This window comes from Sylvia atricapilla, chromosome 20 (genome assembly GCF_009819655.1).
Source record: "Sylvia atricapilla isolate bSylAtr1 chromosome 20, bSylAtr1.pri, whole genome shotgun sequence".
NCBI lineage: Eukaryota > Metazoa > Chordata > Aves > Passeriformes > Sylviidae > Sylvia > Sylvia atricapilla.
The window spans coordinates 8,747,446-8,770,322 of NC_089159.1; the positions used below are offsets into that span (position 1 = coordinate 8,747,446).

The 22,877-nt window shown below is 48.2% G+C and overlaps 1 protein-coding gene across 1 annotated transcript in view; it reads right to left on the reverse strand.

Moving 5' to 3' along the window:
* Positions 1-3,130: 3,130 nt before the first annotated feature.
* Positions 3,131-22,877, reverse strand: part of LOC136370307 (T-box transcription factor TBX4-like) — a 32,293-nt gene continuing 12,546 nt past the window's right edge. Inside the window, exons 4-9 of the mRNA XM_066333682.1 lie at positions 20,373-20,492; positions 18,570-18,717; positions 8,090-8,242; positions 5,577-5,665; positions 5,000-5,241; positions 3,131-3,764 (exon numbers count right to left, since the gene is read on the reverse strand). Coding sequence (XP_066189779.1) covers positions 3,142-3,764; positions 5,000-5,241; positions 5,577-5,665; positions 8,090-8,242; positions 18,570-18,717; positions 20,373-20,492 — 1,375 coding nt within the window. The 3' untranslated portion in view covers positions 3,131-3,141. The remainder of the gene's footprint in view (positions 3,765-4,999; positions 5,242-5,576; positions 5,666-8,089; positions 8,243-18,569; positions 18,718-20,372; positions 20,493-22,877) is intronic.

The window sequence follows — 22,877 nt, forward strand, 5'->3', positions numbered from 1 at the left end:
CCCATCAGGACCAGCACCTGCCAAGCCTTTCCACGTGGGAGTAACAGGAGAAATGAAATGGAACCTGGATGCCTTACCTGAGAGCCTGGCATTGGGACTGGACACATACCCAGGTTAGAAATCTCGCAATAAAAACATAAAGCAAACTAAAAAACAACAACCTGTTTCCATCCCATGAATTAATACAATCAGCCTTTTTTTTTTTTTTTTTCCCTGTGCTCAGTTTGAGTGGGATTTGTAATGTAAATAATTCAACCAATTGAATTATTGTCTCAATGTTTTTGTCAAAGTCACACAGGAAGGGGATCCCACTAATACGACTTTTTAGCCATTTGGAAGGGGGAAATCTGCTCTAAGTGCCTGAACTGGATTCCTTAGAGTGGAAAAAGATGGTCACTGGAGAATGATTCATCCCATTTAATCTCAATGTCTGATCTCTCTCCAGTGACTATAAAAGGAACCCAGATGACCAGATTAGCATATATCCAAATTTTGCACATTTTTATGCTAACTCAGCCTTTCCCAATCGGGTCCTGTGCTCATAAATACCCTGTGCTATTTTTATAAGGAAAAAGCTCATTATTTGGCACAGGGATTCCCAGGGCCCTCACTCAGCCCCAGTGGCTGCTGTGGGCCCTGCCCTTTGCAAAGGCTAATTAAATCATTAATTACATGATCAAGATTTCTCTACACTCCCTGCATTGACTGAAAGGTTCTGGGACAATTCTTACAGGAGTCACTTTTCAAACTGCCTTAAATCAATAAATGTTGCACGGATGAGCAGAAGGTACATGAGAAATGGTTAAAAACAGCAGCAGTGATTATTCATTAAAAATGACACTGTTATTGTGTTGGTCACCTTTGTTAAACAGGCAGAAGACCCAGGCAGATTTTCCTTTGCTGACCCCCCTCATTTTTGGGTTCCATTTGTCTGGTTCAGTGTTGATCCAGTGTCAGGGTGAGGAATGAACTGAGCACTGCAAATCCTGGGCAGTGACACCCCCAGACCTCTCCCTCCTCCCTGCTTTAATTCTTCCCCTCTGGAACTGAGCTGCACCTGGGCAGCAGCGGCTGATCAACTCATGGCACCCCTAAGGCAAAGAAACAGCAGAAAAATCCCAAATAAACCCAAAAAAGGTGGAGCTTTGGGATGGTGAAATAGAGTCAGGTGTGCACCTTGGGGAGTGTGAGCTTGGTGTAGTCAGGCAGCAGGAGGCACAAGAGAGAGACGAGGCACCTTAATTCACCATGGAACATTTTTATGCTAATGATTGAAATGCACCCAGAGACAGCTCGGAGTAGTAAAATGACTTTATGTTCTGATATGTAAAATAAAATGTCCATGCTATGTAACAAACATTTAAAAATTCCATACCGCCTGTATCTAATGTGGTTTCTAATAAAGATTTATCTGTAGTATATAGGGGTTTTTTTGTCTAACCAATTCTTAGTTTTTACATCAAAGGTGTGTAATAAAAAATTTAAATAGATGTCTTTCAAAAAAAAAAAAAACCCAACCTTTGCAACATTCATTTTTATTAAGTATTTCATTCGTCAAAAGCAAAGCTGAATTGGACACGTGGCCTGCATTTGTGATATATATAATTTTATATATATATATATATAAAAAATATATATGTATATAAATAGCTATTCAGCATGCAAAAATTGTAGTGATTTCCAAAATCTGGTTACAAAATCCCCACCAGTCACACAGGAACTGTGCTGAGTGGCTGCAGGGGACTGTCCTGGTTGAAATGTGACCTCGGGGCTGTCACAGCCCCCCTCATCCATCGGGCTCCTCCTTGGGATGGACTCACCAAAACACAGAAGCACCTTCCCCACTTCCAAAGCTGCATTTCAGCTTTTTTTTTTTTTTTTTTTTTTTTGCCTTTGCCTGTTTGGGAAGCAACGGGAGGAGACAAAAACCCCACTGTGCAATGAGCCAAGGTTGAATATTGTGCTCTTCGGTGGGAGCCAACCCCAGCGTCACCCGTGTGTCACCTTGGTGGCACTGCCCAGGAGCTCAGCAGGATGGACCCACACGGGGACAGGAGCTTTGTGGGTGAGGACAATGTCCCAGAAGGAATTCCTGGGCTTCCCCACGAGTGTCAGACTCCTCAGAGAGCCGCTGAGGTGGGACAAGAGCTCTGAGATGATCCCAGCTCGGAGGGACAAAGCCAAGGCTGGAGGAACCAGCCCCGGACACCTCCACGGCAAACAAAAGGAGCAATGAATACACACTGGTTACAGATTTTACCTGTTCTACAAATATTTGTACTCTGTAAAGCCTCACAGGTGGTGGGAGCTCTTCCCTCCCCAGCCCACCGTTGGGGAAATATTCCTCTAGGCCTCCTTTAGGCTGAAAACAATTCTGTCTGAGTGAGCTGCAAAAGGAAAGAACACAGCACAAAAGGCACGTCTCGGCTGAACAGGAAAGAAATCAAGGACCAGCAAGTACAGGAATTGGTTCTGGAAAGTATTAGCGACGTTTAAGCTTAAACTTCATAAATATATTGCAATAAGCTAACGTGATTCAATCAAGGGATGGGAGTCTTGAAGACACTGGGTCTGTTCCTAACGCTGCAATTAATTTGCTGTTTGGCCTCGGGCTTAAAACTCTTCACTTCTTCTCTCCCCGGAGGCAGGGCCGAGCCGGTGCGGGGACAAGAAGGGACATTGGTGCCTTCTCCTGGTGCCCGCGGCTCCCGGGGAACGGGGACAATCCCCAGGGCTGAAGGAGCTGCACCACCCGCCCACAATGGCCTTTTCCTTGGAGCCTTGGGACGCGGTGGCTCCGTGAGCCAAGGGCCGTAGAAGTGAAGCTCGTGTTTTTCCCAAATAGCCGAAATTTGCTGATGGATGTCGAAGGTTAACAAGCAAAAAGGACGCGACCGGCTACGTCACTTCGTTAGTCGTGAAGATGGTTCCTACTGGATGGAGACACGAGAATGAACTGATCTGGGAGTCCCTAAGAGCCTGACGAATCCAGCCCAGCGAGCCGGGAGATGCTCTTCACCCACACAAACCCCTCTGGAAACGCACGCGTGTCTCACCCAAGTGCAAGTTACCCACAGGTATCAACAGCGACTGAACCGTCCCGGAGCAGACAGGCGGCTGCGGCCCGGCCGGGCGCGGGGGTCACCCGTCGGTCCAGTTCTCCACTGTCCCCATCCCTGAATGATACTGCAGCGACGACTCCCTGGACAGCGAGAAGCCCTGCGAGTACAGGAACTCGTTGGCCGCGCTGAGGTGCGGGGAAGGCGCTTTCCTCTCGCACACGGCCGGGTGCACCCTCTCCCGGGGGAAGGCGGCGGCGGGGCCGCGCTCCCGGCCCGCAGCGGCACCCAGCTGGTTGTAGACGCCGAAGGGGCCGCTCCCCGGCGCCTGCGGAGCCTGCCCCGCCACGGCCGGCAGCCGCGGCATCACGGGCCCGGCGGGGAAGTGCGGAGGGAAGGGCTGGTAGGGGACAGTCTCCACGGTCTGCACGCTGTAGCTGGTGTAAGGCGCCACCGAAGTCCACATGTTGCAGCCGAGCGGGGGCGGCGGGGGAGGCAGGTCGTCCACGGCAGAGACGGCGGCGATGTCGGCGCCGGAGCCAGAGTACATGCACGCCTCCCTCGGGGCCACCTCGCCGCAGTAGGACGGGCTCAGCATCTGCTGCTCGTAGGGCGGCGGCGAGCGGAAATAGTGATCGTCCCCCACCGAGGACGAGGCGTCCAGGTAGGAGCGTTTGCAGGGCAGGTCCAGGTGCCGAGCGCTTTCTGCCACAGGAAAAAGTAAAAAAAAAATTCACGTTCGGGAGCAGCTCAGCCGGGGAGTCCCCTCGGGGCCGCGATTATTTCAACTAAACTGGTGTCCTTTCTCAGCTTAATCCAGTTAAAGCATCTTAGTTTGGGAAAACAGTGTACAACATCAAAAAGACTTTGTGCTGCAAATGTCAGGCTAATCCCCCCCGGCCTCAAAGCACTCCGGTGACATTTGTCAGCTTAAGTGGGGGACTCTTCTCACATCAGGGATTACTCCAGTTCATCCAGATAACGCCGGGCCCTGACACTCCTGCCCGGCTCCTCCTGACAAATTCAAGAAGTCTCTTAAAGGGTCTTATCACAGCCTGCCTTCCTGTCACTGCAAAAATGACTCCACATTGCCCAGATATTCACGTCAAAAGCTGCAGAAGTATTTCCAGATAAAGGAGCCCTCTCGCAGCCCTTCCTCAGCTCTGCACAGCCCCTCTCCTGTGAGGACCATGTTCCCCAGCAGCTTTCTGTGACTTATTAGGAATATTCTCTGGATGAATTAGTGAATTCATCTGCACATTTAACGTCTGCTAAAATTACACATTTGCCTTGCAGCCCTCATTACTGGTGCTGTTAGATTCTTCATTTAGCCGCGATCAGAGGATTCTCCCAGCTTAAATAAATTAGCAGGCAATATTGAGACATGCAAGTAGTGAGACATGCAAATAGAAGGATTTTTTTCTTCTGCGCAAAACTTTTCCATTTAACTGAAAACATGCCATGATCTCATCTGATGCTGGACTAAAACGAAGAGAATGCAGTCACAGCTCACTTGAATTTGGGAATTAGTGGATGAGAGGAAAGGGCTGCTCATACCAAGCTCCCACAGCCCCCTGCTCTGCAGACACTGAGGGAATTGCTCATGGCTTTGCTTTGGAAAGTGCAGAATTCTGGTAATGCTAATGGCCTCCTGCAAACAATTTTTAATTCAGCTGATCCTAACAATGGATAATTTTCCACTGAAGCTCTGTGCCATTTGAATTAACACATTCTCATTAATTGTTTCAGCTCTGTCTCAGAGTCTGAATTTACCTTCTACGGGACAAACGTATTAAAAACTGCCCCAAACAGCAGCTCTTGCCTCCTGACCCTCCAAAACACTCAGCCACAGCAGTATTTGTGAAGAGCAAGGCCCAAGAGACCAACCCAAACCGAACTGATGCTCTCAGGTTTATTTTCTAGCTGTGAACTGGAGTTACCTCGTCTTTTTAGACAATGGTAGAAGAGCCCTGAATCTCTCTGTGCTGTGAAGGTGTTGAGTGGCAGATCTTGAGTATCTGAAGCTGCAAACTGCATGTGAGCACCGTTCTCATACTGATAATGCTGAAGGGTCTGGTGATTCCCATGGAGTGGGTTCACATCTGGCTTTGCTGACAGCTGGCCGTGACTGGACACCAACCTCTGCCTCATGATGCTCTTGGAAATTACTGGATATTCTTTGCTAAAAGAGGTGAGAAAAACGAAGACTGGTTAAGCAGCGATCAGCGTCATCAGAATTTCATCAACACAAGGAGGGAACGTTGGTTTGGCTCCCCCAGAGCATCTCCAGCCAATGACTTCAGCAGCTTTTGCTTCAGACGATGAACTCACCACCCTCCTCTGGGCGTGGGCAAGAGCTGACAGCACAGAGAGTGCCAGAGGGACAGCAGGGGCTTTGGAGGGACATCAGGGCATTCAGGCACGGGCAAACACGCTGCCCTGTGGCCCTGGCACCTTCCAGCAGCTTCTCCAGGAGCTGCAGGCTGTGAGGGGCAGGGGCAGGGGCAGGGGAGGTACCTCTGGAGCCGAGCCACGCGCAGGTCGCTGTCATCACTGCCCCGGAAGCCCTTGGCAAAGGGGTTGTTTTCAATTTTCAGCTGGGTTATCTTTAAAAGAACAAAACCAAGAATAAAGGGTTTGAAAGAAAACCAGATCAAAAAGTGCAGCAGCAGCAGGGCTGAGCTGGTGGGTCTCGAGGGGCTCAGTCCTGATGACCCCTGTGAGATGCAGAGTGTGGCTCTTATTCTAAGCCCTGTGTTCTTTTTCTGGACTCCTGATAGAGAGAATTTGTCTGATTTAAAAGGTTTCCTACGATTCCATGTTAGAGAGCCCTGCTTGTCACGGTGTGGCTCTCCCAAACCGCCATAACCATTTAATACACCTTCATGGCCACATTTAACTCTGTGAAAAGCATCCCAACCAAACAGAGCTCTGCCTGCTCTCAGCCTCCTGCATCCCATTTGAATGCTGAGGAGAGCAGCCAGTTCTGCTTCGGGATGCTTTTGCATGAGTGTTGCTGTTACTAACAGCTACACTTTTAGCAATGTTGAAAAATATCCCTTTACCAAAAAAACTCCTGAGAACACAGCTGGCCGCTATCAGTGCTGGAGGGGAAGGTGGTGACATGTGAATTTAAGCAGCCTCCAGGGCTCCAGCTCTTCCAGGGAAGCTCAAGCAGCTGATGAACCACAAGAAGCATAGGGCCCTTCCAAACCCACAGCCTGACAGCAGGTTTGTACATCTTAATTTCATTTTGTTCTTTAGTGATCGTGGTTTTCCTCTGATGTGAGCAGGATCAGGGCTTCAGTCCCTCCCTGTCACCTTCCCCTGGCCTCATCCAGCCCAGGGGAGGATTTTGGGTGAGCACACACCTTCCCCACTGACCTGTGCTCAGGGGTAACCTCTGTCCTCAACTCCCTCATTTCCTCCTTTAGGAACACAATTATTTACAACCACACTCCTTGCTAGCAGTAGATTCCTGAGCTAAAAATAGTTCAGCGGTTTGTTTCTTCTAAAAGAAACCCAGACCAGGTTTTTTAATTGTTGATGCTTAAGAGAACAAATAAAACCATTCAGGTAGATTTTCTCGAGACCACACTGAGCTCACGGTGAGACTCTCTGCCTGCTGTCACCTCCTGCAGTGTCCCTGTGTCCCCTGCTCAGGGCAGTGTCCTTTCCCCCAGCCTGCAGACCCCAGGGCAGCACCACAGAGGCTCCTCACAGGATCTCCCCTAAAGAATTTGGGCTCATCTGGGACATTTTCCCTAAACCTGTCAGGCCCAGCCTGTGCTGCCCCCCAGGCACAGCCCCCCCAGCACAGCTGGACAGTGCAGCCCTGGAGTTTATGGAGCACTTTGGGAGCTTTAGGGATGAAAGGCACCATTGACAGCAGACATTTTAAATATGTATTAAATATAAGCTCTTTTGAGTCTTTTTGGTTAACCATGTTTGGGCAATTGGTCATTTTACATCAACAGCTACAAACTTCTCTGCCTTCAGTGTCCTAATGGGCACTTTTCCCCCAGGCTGCCTGACCACACCACATCCATGTTTCTGCTCCCAGTCTCTTAACTGGCTCACTAATTGCAACATTTTTTGCAAGGACTCTATGCTTCAAGCATCAAAGGGCACACAGGCATCCTGCTTGGGAGGAAAAGCTCTGGTCAGGTTATTGGGGAGGAAGAATTTCACACTTGTTCCTGTTCCTGCAGGATTTTCCTGTGAATGCGTAGGGAAGGAACCGGTACAGTTACACATGGCAGATTTCACACTCAGGGTGACAGCAGGGCTCTGGCAGTGTTCCCTCACTCTGCACCTTTAGTTATGAATCTTGATGCACTTTAAAAGTTCCAATTCAATTTTTAATTATTCCTCATGCAGCAGTTGGACTTTACCATTAGGGAAATGCCTGGGAGCAGGAGCTGGTGCAAGGGCAGAGCAGCAGCAGGATAGAATCTGAATCCTTTCCATCCCCTGCTGTCATCCTCCCTGTCCCTGCCCTGGTGAGGTGACACAGGGAGGTGACAATCCACTGTCCCACTGCTGGGACCCAGCCCTCGGACAGACCTCTGCCCATTGCACAGGTGACACCAGTCCCAAACCACAAACCAGCCCCTGCAGCACGCAGGTGCCCCTGACACCCCTCAGAGCACAGGACCCTTTGTACCTCACACCCCAAAGTCCCCCCAGCAAACCACAGAGGCAGCGCCCAGCTCCCTTTTCACGGTTACATTCCTCATCTGTCTCACTGAACACACATTCTGTAATTACTGCTCACTGCAGATTTACGGGCCAGCTTTACTGGTCATTATTAGATGTGCTTTGCTGCCTGAATGACATCTCAGCTCCATGAGCACAGCAAGCCAGGGGAGCCCAGGCTTTGCCAAAAGATAATTACCAGCAACATCCCAGAGCTGCATCCTGCCTCATCCCTGCTGCTTAAAGCCAGAACAGAAACCTGTCTGTACACCCGGCAGAACAGGAAGACGCAGTGACAAAGTGAAGCATTTGTAGCCCCAGGAGCTGCCTACCTTGTGGTTCTGGTAGGAGGTGACGGAGATGAAGGAGGTCTCCGGGAAGACGTGGGTGCAGAAAGCCGTGTTCTTGGAGCCGAAGGCGTTGTTCTCGTCCGCCTTCACAATGTGCAGCCGCGGCTGGTATTTGTGCATTGAATTGAGGATGATCTGAAAGACAATTGATGCTCAAGTGAGAAATCCATTCAGAAAAGGAAAAGAGACAAGCCACGGCTGTTGGATACTTTGCAGCAGGACCCAGCAGAGCTCGGCTTTAGCTTCCCTTGCGAGTCAGAAAGGAAGATTTACATTCTAGAAACGCACATGGACCGAGACACAAAAGGTATCTGCAGCTCTGGCAAGCAGAGCTCAACTTAAAGCTTTCCTGGTAAACCCTCATTTTCCTATTGCTATTGGATAGAATCAGTCTGGGTGGAAAAAATCTCTTTTTTTTTTTTTTTTTTCCCCCAGCTCATGCCGAAGCTGTACAATATATAATTCACCAGCAGCCTGGTCTGTAAAGATTCCTAATAAATACTTTACTGAGCTGAAAAATACACAGTTTAGCAGAGGAAAAAAAAACAACACAGAAACCACAGAGAGAAAAAAAGCTAGAAAGCTATTTTTCTTTTATCTGCTGGTAAAAAAAAATAAAAAATAAAACTACAAAGCAGCAGATTGGTTTTTCCTGCTGTCTGTGGAGTGGCTGAGTGTGGGTGGCTGGTCCAGGCACCTCTCCCCTCCTCGAGCCCTGGCCAGGGGAAGGCAGGAGCAGCACCAGCCAAGGGATTTTATGGAGGGTGCCAGGGGGGCTGGGGAAGGAAGGGCTGGGGTCCAGCAAGGATCACAGCCTGGCTCCAGTGAAGGGCTTTTGGTGGAGCTTTTTGGGCTGAGAGGAGCTGCCCAGGCTCATCCCCTCCCAGCACTGAGATCCCAGAGCAGGGATGTGCCCAGACACTGCAGAAGAAAACGGCTTCAAGAAACGGAATTTCTTTTCAGAAGTGGGATGGTTTTAAGAGAAGCCTTTCTTCCTTTTACTGGGCAAAGAAGAAATACTGCTGCCTTGTTTTCTCAGCATAATCCTTTCCAATCTCCTCCTTCCACTCCCAAATGGGCTCACTGAACCTGGCTGCTCCTGGGGGACAGGGATCCCAGCCAGGCTGTCACCCCTGGGGTGACCAAAGCCCAGGGACAGAGACAGCAAAGGACAAGGAGGGGACACTGTGATGGGTGGGGTCTTCTCCTGGTGGTGAATAAATGGGTGGGTGGATGAGAAAGGGAGGGATGGAGGGATGGATGGGGGGATGGATGGAGGGATGGAGGGATGGAGGGATGGATGGATGGATGGAGGGATGGATGGAGGGAGGGATGGATGGAGGGATGGATGGATGGATGGAGGGATGGATGGAGGGAGGGATGGATGGAGGGATGGATGGAGGGGTGGAGGGATGGAGGGATGGATGGATGGAGGGATGGATGGATGGATGGATGGATGGATGATGGAGGGAGGGATGGATGGATGGATGGATGGACGGATGATGGAGGGAGGGATGTGCACACTGCCGCATCAGTTCACACTAATTATGGTTTTAGCCAGTTTTAAATGAGAATTACCAAGGAGCAGGAGGTTTTTGCTCTGTGGCTGCTCTGTGTGATCAGAAACCCTTTCTTTTCCATGACTGCCGTGTCCAGGGGAGCTCAGAGCAGCAGCTCCAGCTGCCCCAGCCAGGATGGGAGGCACTGCATGGAGCTTGTGCTCCCCAAACCCCCTCAGTCCACTGCAGGTCCCCCTGCCCACAGTAGCTGCTGCATTATGCACCACTTAAATGCAATTTTTACTGTTGACGTTTTCCAGACAGCCCTCCCTGCTCCCCAAGAGAGAGAATGAGGAATTTTTGGCATTTTATCAGCTTTGCATCAAGCCTCTGAACCACTTTGTGGCTGTTGATGTGCAGGGTGTAGACCTGAGAGGGTCGGCTCAGGTTTTGGGCTGGAGCCTTTTCTCTGCTTTCATGTATCAGCCACTCATAAAACAAAGTAACACCCCAGGGACGGGACTTTCATAAAAGAAGGGACATTTCAATTTCCAGTAATTAAGAGTTGAGCCATGCTGATAAATAATGGCTGTCTGGAGCAAAAGCCGGGGTTTGCTGAGCTCTCCTCACTGTCTGCCCCACACTGCCCAGGACGGGTCCCTTTTCCCCAGAGCCAGAGCAACTCAGCTTCAGGAGGAAGAAAACAACTTTAAACTGAGATTTGCAAAGGGACAATTAGTTTTGCTACACCCTGCATGAATAGCCTGTGTTCCTCCTCCAAAGCAGGATCCACTGGCCTATAATGACCCCTTTAAAAAGAGAAATGTATTTTTAATGGCATCTTCAAAGTCAAGGAGTCCAAACAATTTCCAAAATGAATAAATGAACTTCTTGGAGCCTGACAGAAGAACTCAGGGAAGGATTTCTGACAGATGCTCAAAGTTTCAGTTGTGGCTGCAGATCTGCCTGGAGGCTCATCATGAAAAAAACCCAAACCCCTAAATGGCCTAATTTTGCCACTGCACTAACAAGTTTGGACATTTCTGTCCCTTGCACAAAAAAATGAACATTTGCCCACCTGTCTCAGTGTAATTCCTGCTGGAATTGGAGTGTGGGGCTCCCCACCAGCTGCACAGGGGACTTCCCCACATCTTTTTGGGGGTCAGCAACCACTCTCTGCATAAAACCAGCATTTTACTTAAGAACAAGAACTCCTGCACAGAAATCCTCCTTACTCGTGCTTGGTGTAATCCCTGTGCATTCAAAATCCTTCCAAACCACCCCCAAAAACAACCCCGAGTCTGTGCAAAGTGCAATGCCAACAATTCAGGCTAAATACTTTTCAAGGCTGCTTTGGAAAGCTAAAAATACACAAAACAAATGTAAATTCCACTCCAGTGACGAACATCAGTGGAAAGATTCGCTTCAAGAATTGTGTCAAAAATGAGAAGTATTTTAATTGATGGGACAGAGCACTGAGCAGTGACGTAGGAGCCCTCGGCCTCAAAGGTGATGCTAAAACAATAAATTTGTTATTTTCCTGCACTTACCTTTTTCCTGGGGGGTAAATTCAGTGTCAGACTCTGTCACACACATTTTTACATTGCTTTTGTACAAAAATAGGTACTTTGGGATAGGCAGTGGTGGGGACCCTCCTGGGCTGCAGCAGGTGAGGCCCAAGGAGCTCCTGGATAATTTGGGGGATGTTTTGGGAAGTGCCTTGGTGCTGGCAGAGGAGCCAGAGCATCCCCAGGGTGATGTCACTGCCACCCCTCAGTGTCACCCGTGCTGAGCAGACTGTCAGAGAGCCCGACCCCAAACTCCAGTGTGAGCTTACACAAACTTCCTTTTCATTTCTATTTTTCCTTTCACCCCCCTGTCTCCCTCCTTTGTGCTCCTCACACACTTGCAGCTGCAACTTCAGCCGTTTGAGAACTCAACTCCTTCATTATTTTGGCATTCCCCAGTCAGCAAGAAATGTTTTTAAAAAATGGTGTCATTTGCTTCTTTCATTTAATTTTACTTAGGAAAACAAACTCCTCTAAGTTCTGATCTCTCACAGTGCTGAGTAATGTCGGCTCCAGGGCCTGAGTTTGCAGGATGGGGCCCAAAGGGCACGAGCTGAGCTGGGGAAATGGTGCCACATTCCTTGTCACAAGGCAAACCGGCCTTGAAATCACCAGTAAAATGTATTTACTTTCATATGAAATTTGGGGAGTTGATTTAAGAGCTCCCTGTTTCGCCAAGGTATCAGATGTCAGATGATGCAGTGGTTGCTATGGCAACTGCCCTTTTTATATTGAATAGTAAATGGCTACGAAAAAGCCACATAATTTTATGGCTGCTCCCGAGGGATCACATAACTAATATAAAATCTTGCATTTTAATATATTTTCAGCCTCTTTCTTCCTTCCCTCTATTCTTTCAAAGTGAAAAAGCCTTTGAGCTGAGGCTGGCCCTGGTCCCACACTGGGACTCGGAGCTGGAGCGTGACAGCCCAGAACAAAAACCTGACAATCCAGTTCTCTGCCTGGAAAAAACGGAGTTTTAATCAAGGAGGCTCTGCAGAATCATCTCAATTAATATTTGGAGCATCTGGAGGTATAAACCATCCCGGAGTGAAGGGGTTTTAGGAGTGAAGGGTCTGGAGATGCTCCATCAGCACTGGAGCTGACCCAGCAGTGCTGCCCGGGATGTGTCCAGGGGATTTGGGATCATAATTCCCTCTTCTCCCTGCACCCACCCAGGGACAGCTCACCCCAAAGCCAGCATGAAAATCACACCAGCATTTACACTGGGAAAGAGCCCTAAGATCACCCAATAAAACATTCCACTCCAGCAGCTAAAACACGAGCTCCAAAATTCCCTGAATCTCATCCTGTCGATTTTCCCTTCCCAGGGAAGGATCCCCTCTCTGTGTCCCAAGGCAGGGACAATCTGGGCTCTCCCCAGCCAGTCCCAGCCCCGACAGGCTGCTCCTGCAGAGGAGCCTCCCAAATCCCCACGTTTGTCCTGGCAATCGGCACAGCAGGGAATAAAAGAAAGGCTGGAAAATCCTGGGAAAAGGTTCAACATGAGCTCAGACAAATAGTTCCTTAGGAGATGGCCAAAGCTGGGATTGCTGGGTTTTTACTCCCTCGGCTCTTTTTCATCTCCCATCAGCTGGAATTTGTTGGGCTTTGGGGGGATTCCACCTTCCCTCTGCCACGGGAGGGGTTTGGGCAGCCCCCAGGTGTGACATCCTGGACACTCCACGCTGTCACCTGGTGCCCTGACCAGTGACCTCTTCCCTGCCCTCCTCCAGGCTGCCTCCCACTCCAAACTACCCATTTCAGGATCTGACTCCAGCTAAACTTGACCAAAATCCGCTGCGTTTGTCTCACACAAACCAGCGATGTAACAACAAAAAGATTTCGCAGAGAGAAGTAAATCTTCTTTTCAACCACCAACCCCACTGGCCATTTCTTCCCCAGTACTGAAATGGAAACCCTGGATCCAGCCCTCCCTGTGGAACCCATGCTATTCCCAGTGGCACAAAGCTCTTCCTTTTTTTTTTTTTTTTTTTTTTTTTTTTTTTTTTCAGCAAACAATGCAAAACTTCACTTTGTAATTTATTTGGGCACCACTATTGCTCTGATTTCCTAAAATGAATGGGAACCAAAAAAAAACCAAAAAACACCAACCAAAAAAACCCTCAAAAAACACAAGAAAATAATCTTTCAGCAGGAGGCTTAGAGATACTCTGAAAAAAAAAATGCCTGCAAATTTAGGGCTGGACAAAAGGGTTTTTCCAAGGTTTAAATGGACTGGGGGAAAAGCACTGGGAGAGATTTCATATGCAGATAAACAAACAAATAAATAAAGTCTTATATATAAAACATGACCATAAATAAAATTATAGAGAAACATATAAATAAAAACATAAGGAAATACATATTGCATATATTCCTTGCACATATAAGAAATCATATATATTATCTCTAAAAAACCCCATATATATATATATATGTTACACATATTTATATATAACATTATATATGTATATATAATGTTATCTATAAAAATACAGGAAATTTTTAGCTGGAAATTGCCCTGAGCAGGACAAGAGGGGCAAGGCTGTGTCCTTTCCCCCCAGGGAGGATTTTCCCTGGGAGCTGCTCTGGCCCCATCCCTCCCTCTGGTGATCCCAGTGCCTGGGGTGGGGAAGCTGCTTCCAAAGCAGCACATAAACCTCCCACCAGCACCAGAGAGGAAACTGCTTGGCCACAAGTCATAAAGCAAACAAATAAAAAATAAAATTATGAATCAAAAGTCGGGGTTTTGCAAGATTAGTAGGATGTGGAGCTAATTAAAAGTGCCTGAGTGCGTCTGACGGGCACAGGCAGAAAAAGGCTGATTTAATTAAGAGAAAAATGAAAAGGAAACCCCAGGACTAGGAGAAAAATTAAGGCTTTCAGTGATAATCAAATAAAACCAAGTGTGCAAATATTAAATCTGAAGAGAAATAACAAACTCATCAGCATTAACGAGTGAAGCCAGTAAACAGCAGATTTGGGTCACGAAAAACAGGAATATCACTTCAAGTGCTGTCATGAGTGACAGGCCACTTATAATATCCTGTGGCTTTAAGCCTCACTTGGTTACGTCCCAGCAACTAAAATAAAAGCTTTATTTTAAAAGTAGATAAAGTAATTATGGCAATTAAAAGGCACCAGCAGCAGCCCAGGAGTGAGGTAGGTACAGTCTGTAACACAACCAAGCAATGCTTTGTTGGGGGGGATTAAATTAAATATCTACTTTGATTTGTCACAACCTCCACTTCTAATCTCCATTTATTACTTGCCTCCTTTGTTTATTTGCTTGTTGCCCTGCAGGAATACCTTTATACATTCCAGAATCTATTTATATTTTCTTTATATTTCCTTTTTTTTTCATTTCCAATCGATCTGCTCACATCCAGAACCTCTCAAGAATACTGCTGTGATGCTCTTGCCCTTTCTGGCTCAACAGCAGCACAAACCCCTCCTGGGCTGCTCTTGCTCCTCTCCCGTTTTCCAGGCGGTGAGCACTGCCCTTAGTGACTCTGAGTGTTCACAGCCTGCTAAAACCAGGACAGAGGCCTGGGGAAAGGCTGCAGCGTTTCCTCCCAGCTGCCACCCAGCTCAGGATACTGCAAACCCCAGCCCTCAGTCCTCAGGAGAAGGATCCCGGGCTCCTGAGCTGCCAGCACGGGTCTGGGGCCACCACTCGTGGTCAGTCCTGCAGCCCCAGAGCCTGAAAAGGCTCCCCATGTGCTCCCTACAGCCCCAGAGCCTGAAAAGGCTCCCCATTTCCTCCTACAGCCCCAAAAGGGCTCCCCATGTGCTCCCCACATCCCCAGTTCCCAAAAGGGCTCCCCATTCCTCCCTACAGCCCCAGAGCAGCTCTGAGCCACCCCTCCATGGCCCTTCAGCAGCCTCAGACCCCCCTGAGCCCCCCTCAGCTGCCAGGGCCAGGAGCTGACCCACAGCTCCATCAGGACCATCTCATGGGCACCTTCCACCCCACTGTTTATGTACTTTAAACCTCTGGAGAAAGTGGAATTCCACTGCTGAGGATTTATCACTGTGCAGACACACACTTGCTGTTTTCCCATGTTGCCCTGAATCAGCTTTCTAAAGAAATACAGGTGTTATGTTCCCCTTTCCAACGGAGAGGGGATTTCTGTGCATCCTCTGCAGCTGAGATGAGCACAAAACCTGCAGGGATGGAGCCATTCCTGTTTCTCACCCGGAAAACACTGCTGGGTATTCCCCAGGCAGCAGACACTGGGAATGGGTAAGGGATGTGCCACCCTTGCTGGCACTTACAAGATTATTTTCACCTTTGCAAATGCCCTGTTAGTCCCATGGCATCAGAGAGCAAAGCACCAGCCCTGCCAGAATCCCTCGTGCCCAGAATCACTCAGCAGCCCCACGTAAATCAGGGGCTCTATCAGGTTGATTATCTCTGTGTGTAATGCTTTGAAAATACATAAATTCAGATTTCACTCTAAGCATAGGTGACGTACAATGCTTTCTTTGGGATCAGACAGACCTCACTGTAGCTAAACATTACAGTGGCTGCTGATTTCTTAATCCATTTTCAACATGAACGTCCCTCAGTTGTTAAGCCTGGTGTGAAAGAAGCCTTTCATGGATAAAAAAATCCCCCTGGAGCAAAATATACAGCCCACGTTTTCAGGCTGGGCTGTGTGGGCTGGGCACAGGCTTACCTGCCACAAAACCTGCTCAGCCACAGGGGTTTGAGGCAGATTACAGAGCTCTGAATTTGTTCTGATATAAAACCTGCTCAGTTTGACGTGTGTGCATTGACAAATGCCTCCCATGCCTCTGACTGTAACTAACAATTGACCACAACAGATAAGGGGCCAGGGCAAGCAGCAGGAGTGAGGTTTGTGAGGCTGGGTGTCAGAGTGAGGCTTTCCCACGTCCCCAGCACACCAAATAATCTCCAGTCTAATTCTGTGGATTGCAGCAAAGGCTTCGACTCCACAGTTTACTAATTAAGGTGTTTATCTCACTTATTTTAAGTCTCAAATGTGCCTCCACTTCCTATAATCTCCACGGGGTTGCTCATCCCTGATGTTAAGCAGCTATTACAGTGCACGGAGCCAGGGCATGGATGGAAAAATGGATTCATTTGTTGATGGAATAATGCGGAATTTTTGCTGCCTGTGTCTCAGGTGAGACCCCAGGAGCTGGCTCAGAGGAGCTGCAGCCCTTTGTGTAGGGCTGGGGACACTGCCGTGGCCCAGGGTGGGTCACCCAACACAGCTGTGGCTGGGCAGCTGCCCACACACCCAAAAATGCCCCGGCCAAGGCTGCAGAAATCCTCCCTCCACGTGGTTTTGAGGTTTGGAGGAAATCAAAGACAAAAGGAAGAGCGGGCAGGCTCCGCTGGCGCACGGGAAGGCAAACAAACCCTGTGGCTTTTCTGACTTGTTTTTCTTTGGGAGCTTTAAGAAAGTGTTTGCAGCCACTGGGAACAAATTCCTAGAAATGAGAAGCTGTTATTATTCCTAACGTCATGCCTTCGTGGGACAGGCCCTGCAGGAGCAGAGCTGTTCTCAGCCTGAGCTGATGGGAGCCTTCCCCTGTCCTGCTCTCCTCCAGGAGTGCAGCATCACATCTCTAAAGCAGGTGATTAATTTAGAAGCCTAACTAATGAGGAGCTGGCTGAGGATGGGTTCAACCCCATTGAGCCAGGCAGGTTGTCAGTGCCTGAACTGAGCAGCAAACCAGGCACTATAAAACAGATTATTTCGGGCATTTTCCTGTTAATGTGAGAGGGAAGGTGCTGGGCTGAGGGCACTGAGCAGGGCTCATCTGCTGGATTTTACCCCAAAACCCAAACCAGAGTCCCCACTGTCTCACTGGGGAAACCTTGTGTGAAGACAAGCAGGCTGTTCATTGGAAAGGAGCAGGGTTGGTTTTTTTTTTCAAAAATCTTCCCTGTTAAAAACGCAGCGCTAAAATCTCAGTTAAAAAAAAAAAATAAATGACAAAGTCAGGAAAAAAGCAAACGTTTCAAGTTGCAAAACCAACACGGCACATCCTGTTTGTTTTACAGCCACATGGCACATCCTGCGTGTTTTATGGTTTACATTTTACAGCATAAACAGTCGTAGATTAAACTGCAGAGTCAACCAAGAGGAAAACACGGGGGTGAAGAAAACGCCACGTGCACAGCGGGTCGGGGTGGCTGTGAAACGGTGGCAGGGGTGGCTTTTGTGTCACTCTGTGTCACTTTGAGCCCGCCCTGATGGAGTGGCTTGGTTTCATTTCCGTGGTGCTTCTCCCCCATCCAGGGGGAGCAGGGCCGGGCTGTGATTAATAACAGCAGCACTGAAGGGTGCCTTTGAAGCTCACACATGTCTCAGTGGGGTCAGTGGGGTGGGAGGGGGTCAGGGCCCAGCACGGGGCTGGGTTATCACCGACTGCTTGGCTTTTGGAGGCTCAAAATCCACAAAAAATTATAAATGCTGGTGAAAAATCTGGATTTTTAGCAGTGTTTTAAGCTGATAGGGTTTTCCTGCCTCTGGAGTCAACCCCCTAAAGCTCCAGCTGATTTAGCTGTGCCAGAATTGCACTTTCTGGACAGCTTTAGAAGGCATCAGGACATTGACTCCAAGCTCTTTAGAGGCTCGATGCACAATCATTTTAAGCAAGACAGATACACCCTTCCCACTCTGCACCCTTCTCACAGCCTCCCTTGCCCTCCAAACTGCTGCTGCTTAAAATACCATCAGGTTAAAAGCCACATTTGATGACACAACTTAGATTCTCTTACCTGTATTACAAGGAGGAGCTGATGGCACTAAACCTGGAAGGATTTTAAACCCTCTCTTCCCTTCCTCCCACCAAGGATGGTTTATTTTTATGTGACTTCCAGCTCAAATTGTGCAAAGCAGACAGGTCTGTGTTTTTATGTGCAGGATCTGAGCACTCACTCTCCTGGCAGGCTGCAAGGGCCCTTGGTGTGAGTTATTAAATGCACTGGGGAAGATAACTGTGTGCTCCCCACCTCTGCATTCCCAATGCACATGAACCAAGATTTTCCAAATAAAATACTTCATCTTTTTAAGGGCTGCCAAAGCCAGCTTGGAAAATCAGGAGTTTATGCAACCTGCTTCTGTGAGCTGCATGGACCATGTGCTGAAAATCCCACAGCACTGCCTGGAAAGTTCCTGGGCACAACAGAAAAACTCAGTGGCCTCCAGCAGGACACAACTGAGCCAGTCATGGAGCAAGAGAAACACACAGAACCTCTCCTTTTGCATTAAACACCCTCCCAGCACAAAATAATGTAATTCCTTATTATGAAATGAATTGTTATTTGCTGTGACATCCCACCCAGTATGCCAGACACAAACTGAGGGTTACAGGCCCACCCCCAAAGCCCTTGCAGAATGTCTCTCTTACGTGTCCAAAGGGATCCAGGTGGTTGTTGGTGAGTTTGAGCTTCTGGAAGGACACCAGCTGCCTCATCCAGTGTGCTCCTGTGGCTGGAGAGTCGGGGTGCACGTACAGCCGGCCCGGCATGGCTGGCTCGGCCTTCCCAGCCACCATCCTGGGGACAGAGGGCACAGATGGCGTCACCCTGGCACAGCCTGCACGTGGAAGAGCTTTTTTTGTCCTTAGACTCATCCCAACAACCCTCCTGCCAGCCCCGGGGGGATGCACTGGGACGTGGGAACTCATGGAGACTCCTGCTGCTCGTGGAGGGTTTTGGGATCCTTGTTCCAGCATCACAGTGATCCCATCCCTGGACTTCCCTGGAAACTCCCACGTGGAATTCTCCTGGGGCAGTGTCTCCACGTGGGCATTGTGGAGACACTTTTCAAGGAGGAAAACTTGTCTGGGTTTTTTGGGAGTGTTCAAAGAGCCTTCTGCAAAGGGAGATGGCCCTGCACAGGAGAGAGGAGCTATGGGCAAGAGCAGAAGTGGTGTGGCCAGGCAGGCCATAGCCAAATTAAAGCCACAACACTGTCCCAGTGGGAAGGGGCTGCTTCCCACTCTGGAGCTGTTCCCAGCACCCTTCTGCAGCTCCCCTTGCCCCACACCACCACCAGCTCTCATGGACACAAGGCCCAGCCATGAGACATCACTTAATGGCAACGCCCTCGTTACTCCACATTGTTCTTATAAAACCCCAATAAAAGCAATATTACCAACAACAACAGAAACTTTCCAGCAGCAATAAAAGGAAAAGGGGAAACAGCTCTAGGGCTGGCAAAAACGAAATCAAACGGAGTTAACAACTATCCATCATCTCGTGTTCCATGTCTGAAACACACAAAGTGGCCACCGTGGTACAGAGACCCTCAGTCCACTCCTCTCACCCAGCGGCATTCCGGGACAAAAGCACACGGAAAAGGGATTTTTTGTTTTAAAAATTCCAGCAGCCCTAATGTGCAAGTAAATAATTTCTGCTTTCTGGGACGTCACCGGGCTCGTTCCCTGTGAGATTTTCCATTGCTTTTCACCAGGCAGCAGCCCCTGGAAGGAGGGTTTGGGGAAACCACAGCCAATAGTGGCAGTGAGGGAGGCCGCTGGGCATTTTGGGGGGGAAAAAATCAAAAGAGAAAACAACACGTTTCTTTTGTCAGAGAGCAAAAATCCCAGCTGCCTCTCGGGTAAGTCACTTTGCTGGGAAAGGCACAAGGAAAGGAAGAATAACAGAAGAGAATCAGGGCTCTGAGTAAACCACCCCATATTTCGCTTTATAGCTGCTCGCCTAAAAGCAAAATATTACTATAGAAGAAAGGAATTTAAAACTTTTCTTGAGTCACATAGAGACCTAGTTTCGAGGGCTAAAATGGACCATTAGATCATCCTGTCCAGGCTCTGGTACAAGGCAGGCTGTGGCTTTACCCTTCTCCACTGCACATGGCCAGATAACCTGTGCTTGGCTTAAAGCACCTTCTCCAAGAAAACCCCCCAGCCCAGAACACTCTGGGGATGGACAAGTCACCACCCCCAGCAGCACTTTTCCCCAGCAATTACCCACCCAGCCTGTTAATAATATCTCATTTTATATTTGTCTGGTTTAAACTTCCAGCCCTGGCTCTCGTGTCCATCACTGCTCCACCAAAGAGAGCTCTGGGATGTTGGCATCCCTCCCGTGGGAAGGTGTTTCAGCTGGTTTCTAAGTTTTCACAACAAATGGTGGGTCCAGTTGCAATTTTCCTCAGGAAAAGCAGGCAAGCAGCAGGGTTGTCTTACCATTTGTTGTCACAGAATTTGTACCGGTGGTCGTCGGCCGGGACGATGTCGATCAGCAAAATGTACTTGGTCTTGGGGTTCATTCCAGTCACTTTGACCTTGTAACTGGGAAACATCCTCCTTAGGGAAAAGCACAGGGTTACCACGTTAGTGAGGGATGGAAACTTGATGGAAACTGGGAGCAGCAGCCCAAAAAGCAGATCCACCATCAGCAGGGACAATATTGGCTCTTGTTCATGTCTGAAATGTGTGCCAGTGCAAAAGTGGGCACAGATTTTGATAAGGGTATAGGGAGGGGGGCAATGGGGCAGTGCCAGGAAAAGGGGGGTGCAGACAGAGATACAGGGGGGTCAACACATCCCTGTTTGTGGGAGGCTTGGACAAGGAGCCCTCACTTCTACAGGAGGCTCTACCTGGCTTATGGCAGCATCAAAATTGCAGAATTCTTGGTGCTGTGGAAGTGTTTGGAAAGTCAGGAGACCTGCCTACATTTCAGAGGAAACCAAGCACAGGCTTTGTCATTCACAGGATCCCAATATCCACCAGGTCCCACCGCCACCCCTGGGCTCCCTCCAACAAACTGAGAACTGAGGATCATTAAAACCTGGTGGAGACAAAGGGTTAAAGCCTGCAGACAGGCTCCTCTGGCCTTCCCGGATTTCCCAAATTCACAGCACACCCATTAAATGTTCCTGGAGCCTGGAGCATGGCAGAACTTCCCACCTAAATGTGCCTGGCTTCAGCAACCAGCACCAAACCAGAGCATCCCATAAACCAGTGCATCACTAGAGAACGTTCACGTGTCTTACAGACCCACAGAGTCTCTGTGATATTAAACAATACCTTTTTATAAAGCCATGTGGCTGTGGAAACAGCAGATTCCATCCCAGTCCAGCCCTGCAATCCAAAGGAGAGGGCCCTAATGGATCCTGACACTGCCATGGGCTTCCCAATCCCTCGAGGCCGCGTCAGCAGCCAGGATTTGCAGGATTAGGCACTTCACATCCTCAGAGTAACTGTTTTCTTGGCTCCATCTTCCCCACCTCCTCCTCATCCAGTAAAAACACTCAAGTCAATAGAGCAAACTGGCTCACCACAGCCCCTCCAGCCAGGACACAAAGTTCTCCCTCCCGTCGGCACACGGGGACAGAGGATGAGAATTGCCACATCCTGGGCTCGTCCTAATTACGTCAATTAAGATGGGCCCAAATCCTGATGTCATTTCTCCATCAGACATCCAAGGCCACTTTGTCCCCCCACTTTATCCCTCTTTTCCTGAGCTGGTCCAGGTCTGCAGCACCATTTTGTCGCTGCTTGGGGAGAAGGCAACAAAATGGGCCCTGTTCAGAATCGTTTCAATTGACTCTTTTAACCGCCCTGCATAAATTCCAGATGTTTACCATGTAATTAGCCTGGACTAAAAAGGGGTGGTTTACCAATGTCCCTCTTTGATTTTCATTCATAAACTCTGCACTCCTCTTAACCTTGTCCTCCTACAGGTAAGCACCTGGGTAAATACAGTAGGACATTTCAATTTGTGAATACACAGCCCAATTCACACATTGAAAAAAATTGTATATGGAATCCAACCTGAATGCCAAGATTTTTTTTTTTAATTAGGCCTTAAAATGGCATTTTAAAATGAAACAAAAAAAGAAAAAGAAAAAAAAAAGAGGAGAAAATTATTAAAAACCAGAAATGAGATGGACACAATGTGACAGTTTGTCATACCGCGTTGGGGATTTTTATAACCTTGAGCTTCTGAATTTCTTTTTCCCTCAATCATTTCATTTACTGTAGAACATCCAAGCTGCTAAAGTAGCTGAACTGATATATTGTAAATGTTAAGTGCTTTTTTAATGGCATTTAAAATTAAGCTTCAGCATATGGAGTTCATATAGCATGGACATGCCTGAGTTTATAATGTTCTTTAGTATAGCCCTCTAAAATAAATACAAAGAGCCAAAGTACTACTATAATATATACAGCTGAAATTCTTTAAGGATAACAAATGGGAACTCACATCTGATTGAAGGTGTTGCTTAACTTGCAAACCACTCACTATCTCGCAGTGGTAGCATTGTACTCAGCAGTCCACAGACCCAGCTACAACCAAGTTTGCCAACTCTCTGCATTCTTTTCCAGGAAAACACGGGGTAGATTTTAGTAATTTGGCTGTGCATGGACATTTCATCATTATTATTAGCTGCTGCATTTTGGCCTTAAAGAAAAAATATGCGACTAATGTGCTGTCCAGGGACTTGTCAGTTTAATTTTCTTAATGAAAACATATTTCTCAACCCCTTGGCAGAGGCTCGTTTAGTAAATATCTCTTTGCAACATGATACAAACATGGGTTGTGCATTTCTGGTGGGAAGGCATGACAAACCCTGGAGCTGCAGCCAAGGAAATGCAGTCATAGAGACTGAATTAAAAAGAGAATTTAAAAAAAAAAAAAAAAAAAAGGCAAGAGAGAGTACCTAATATCATGTCCTGGCTCTTATT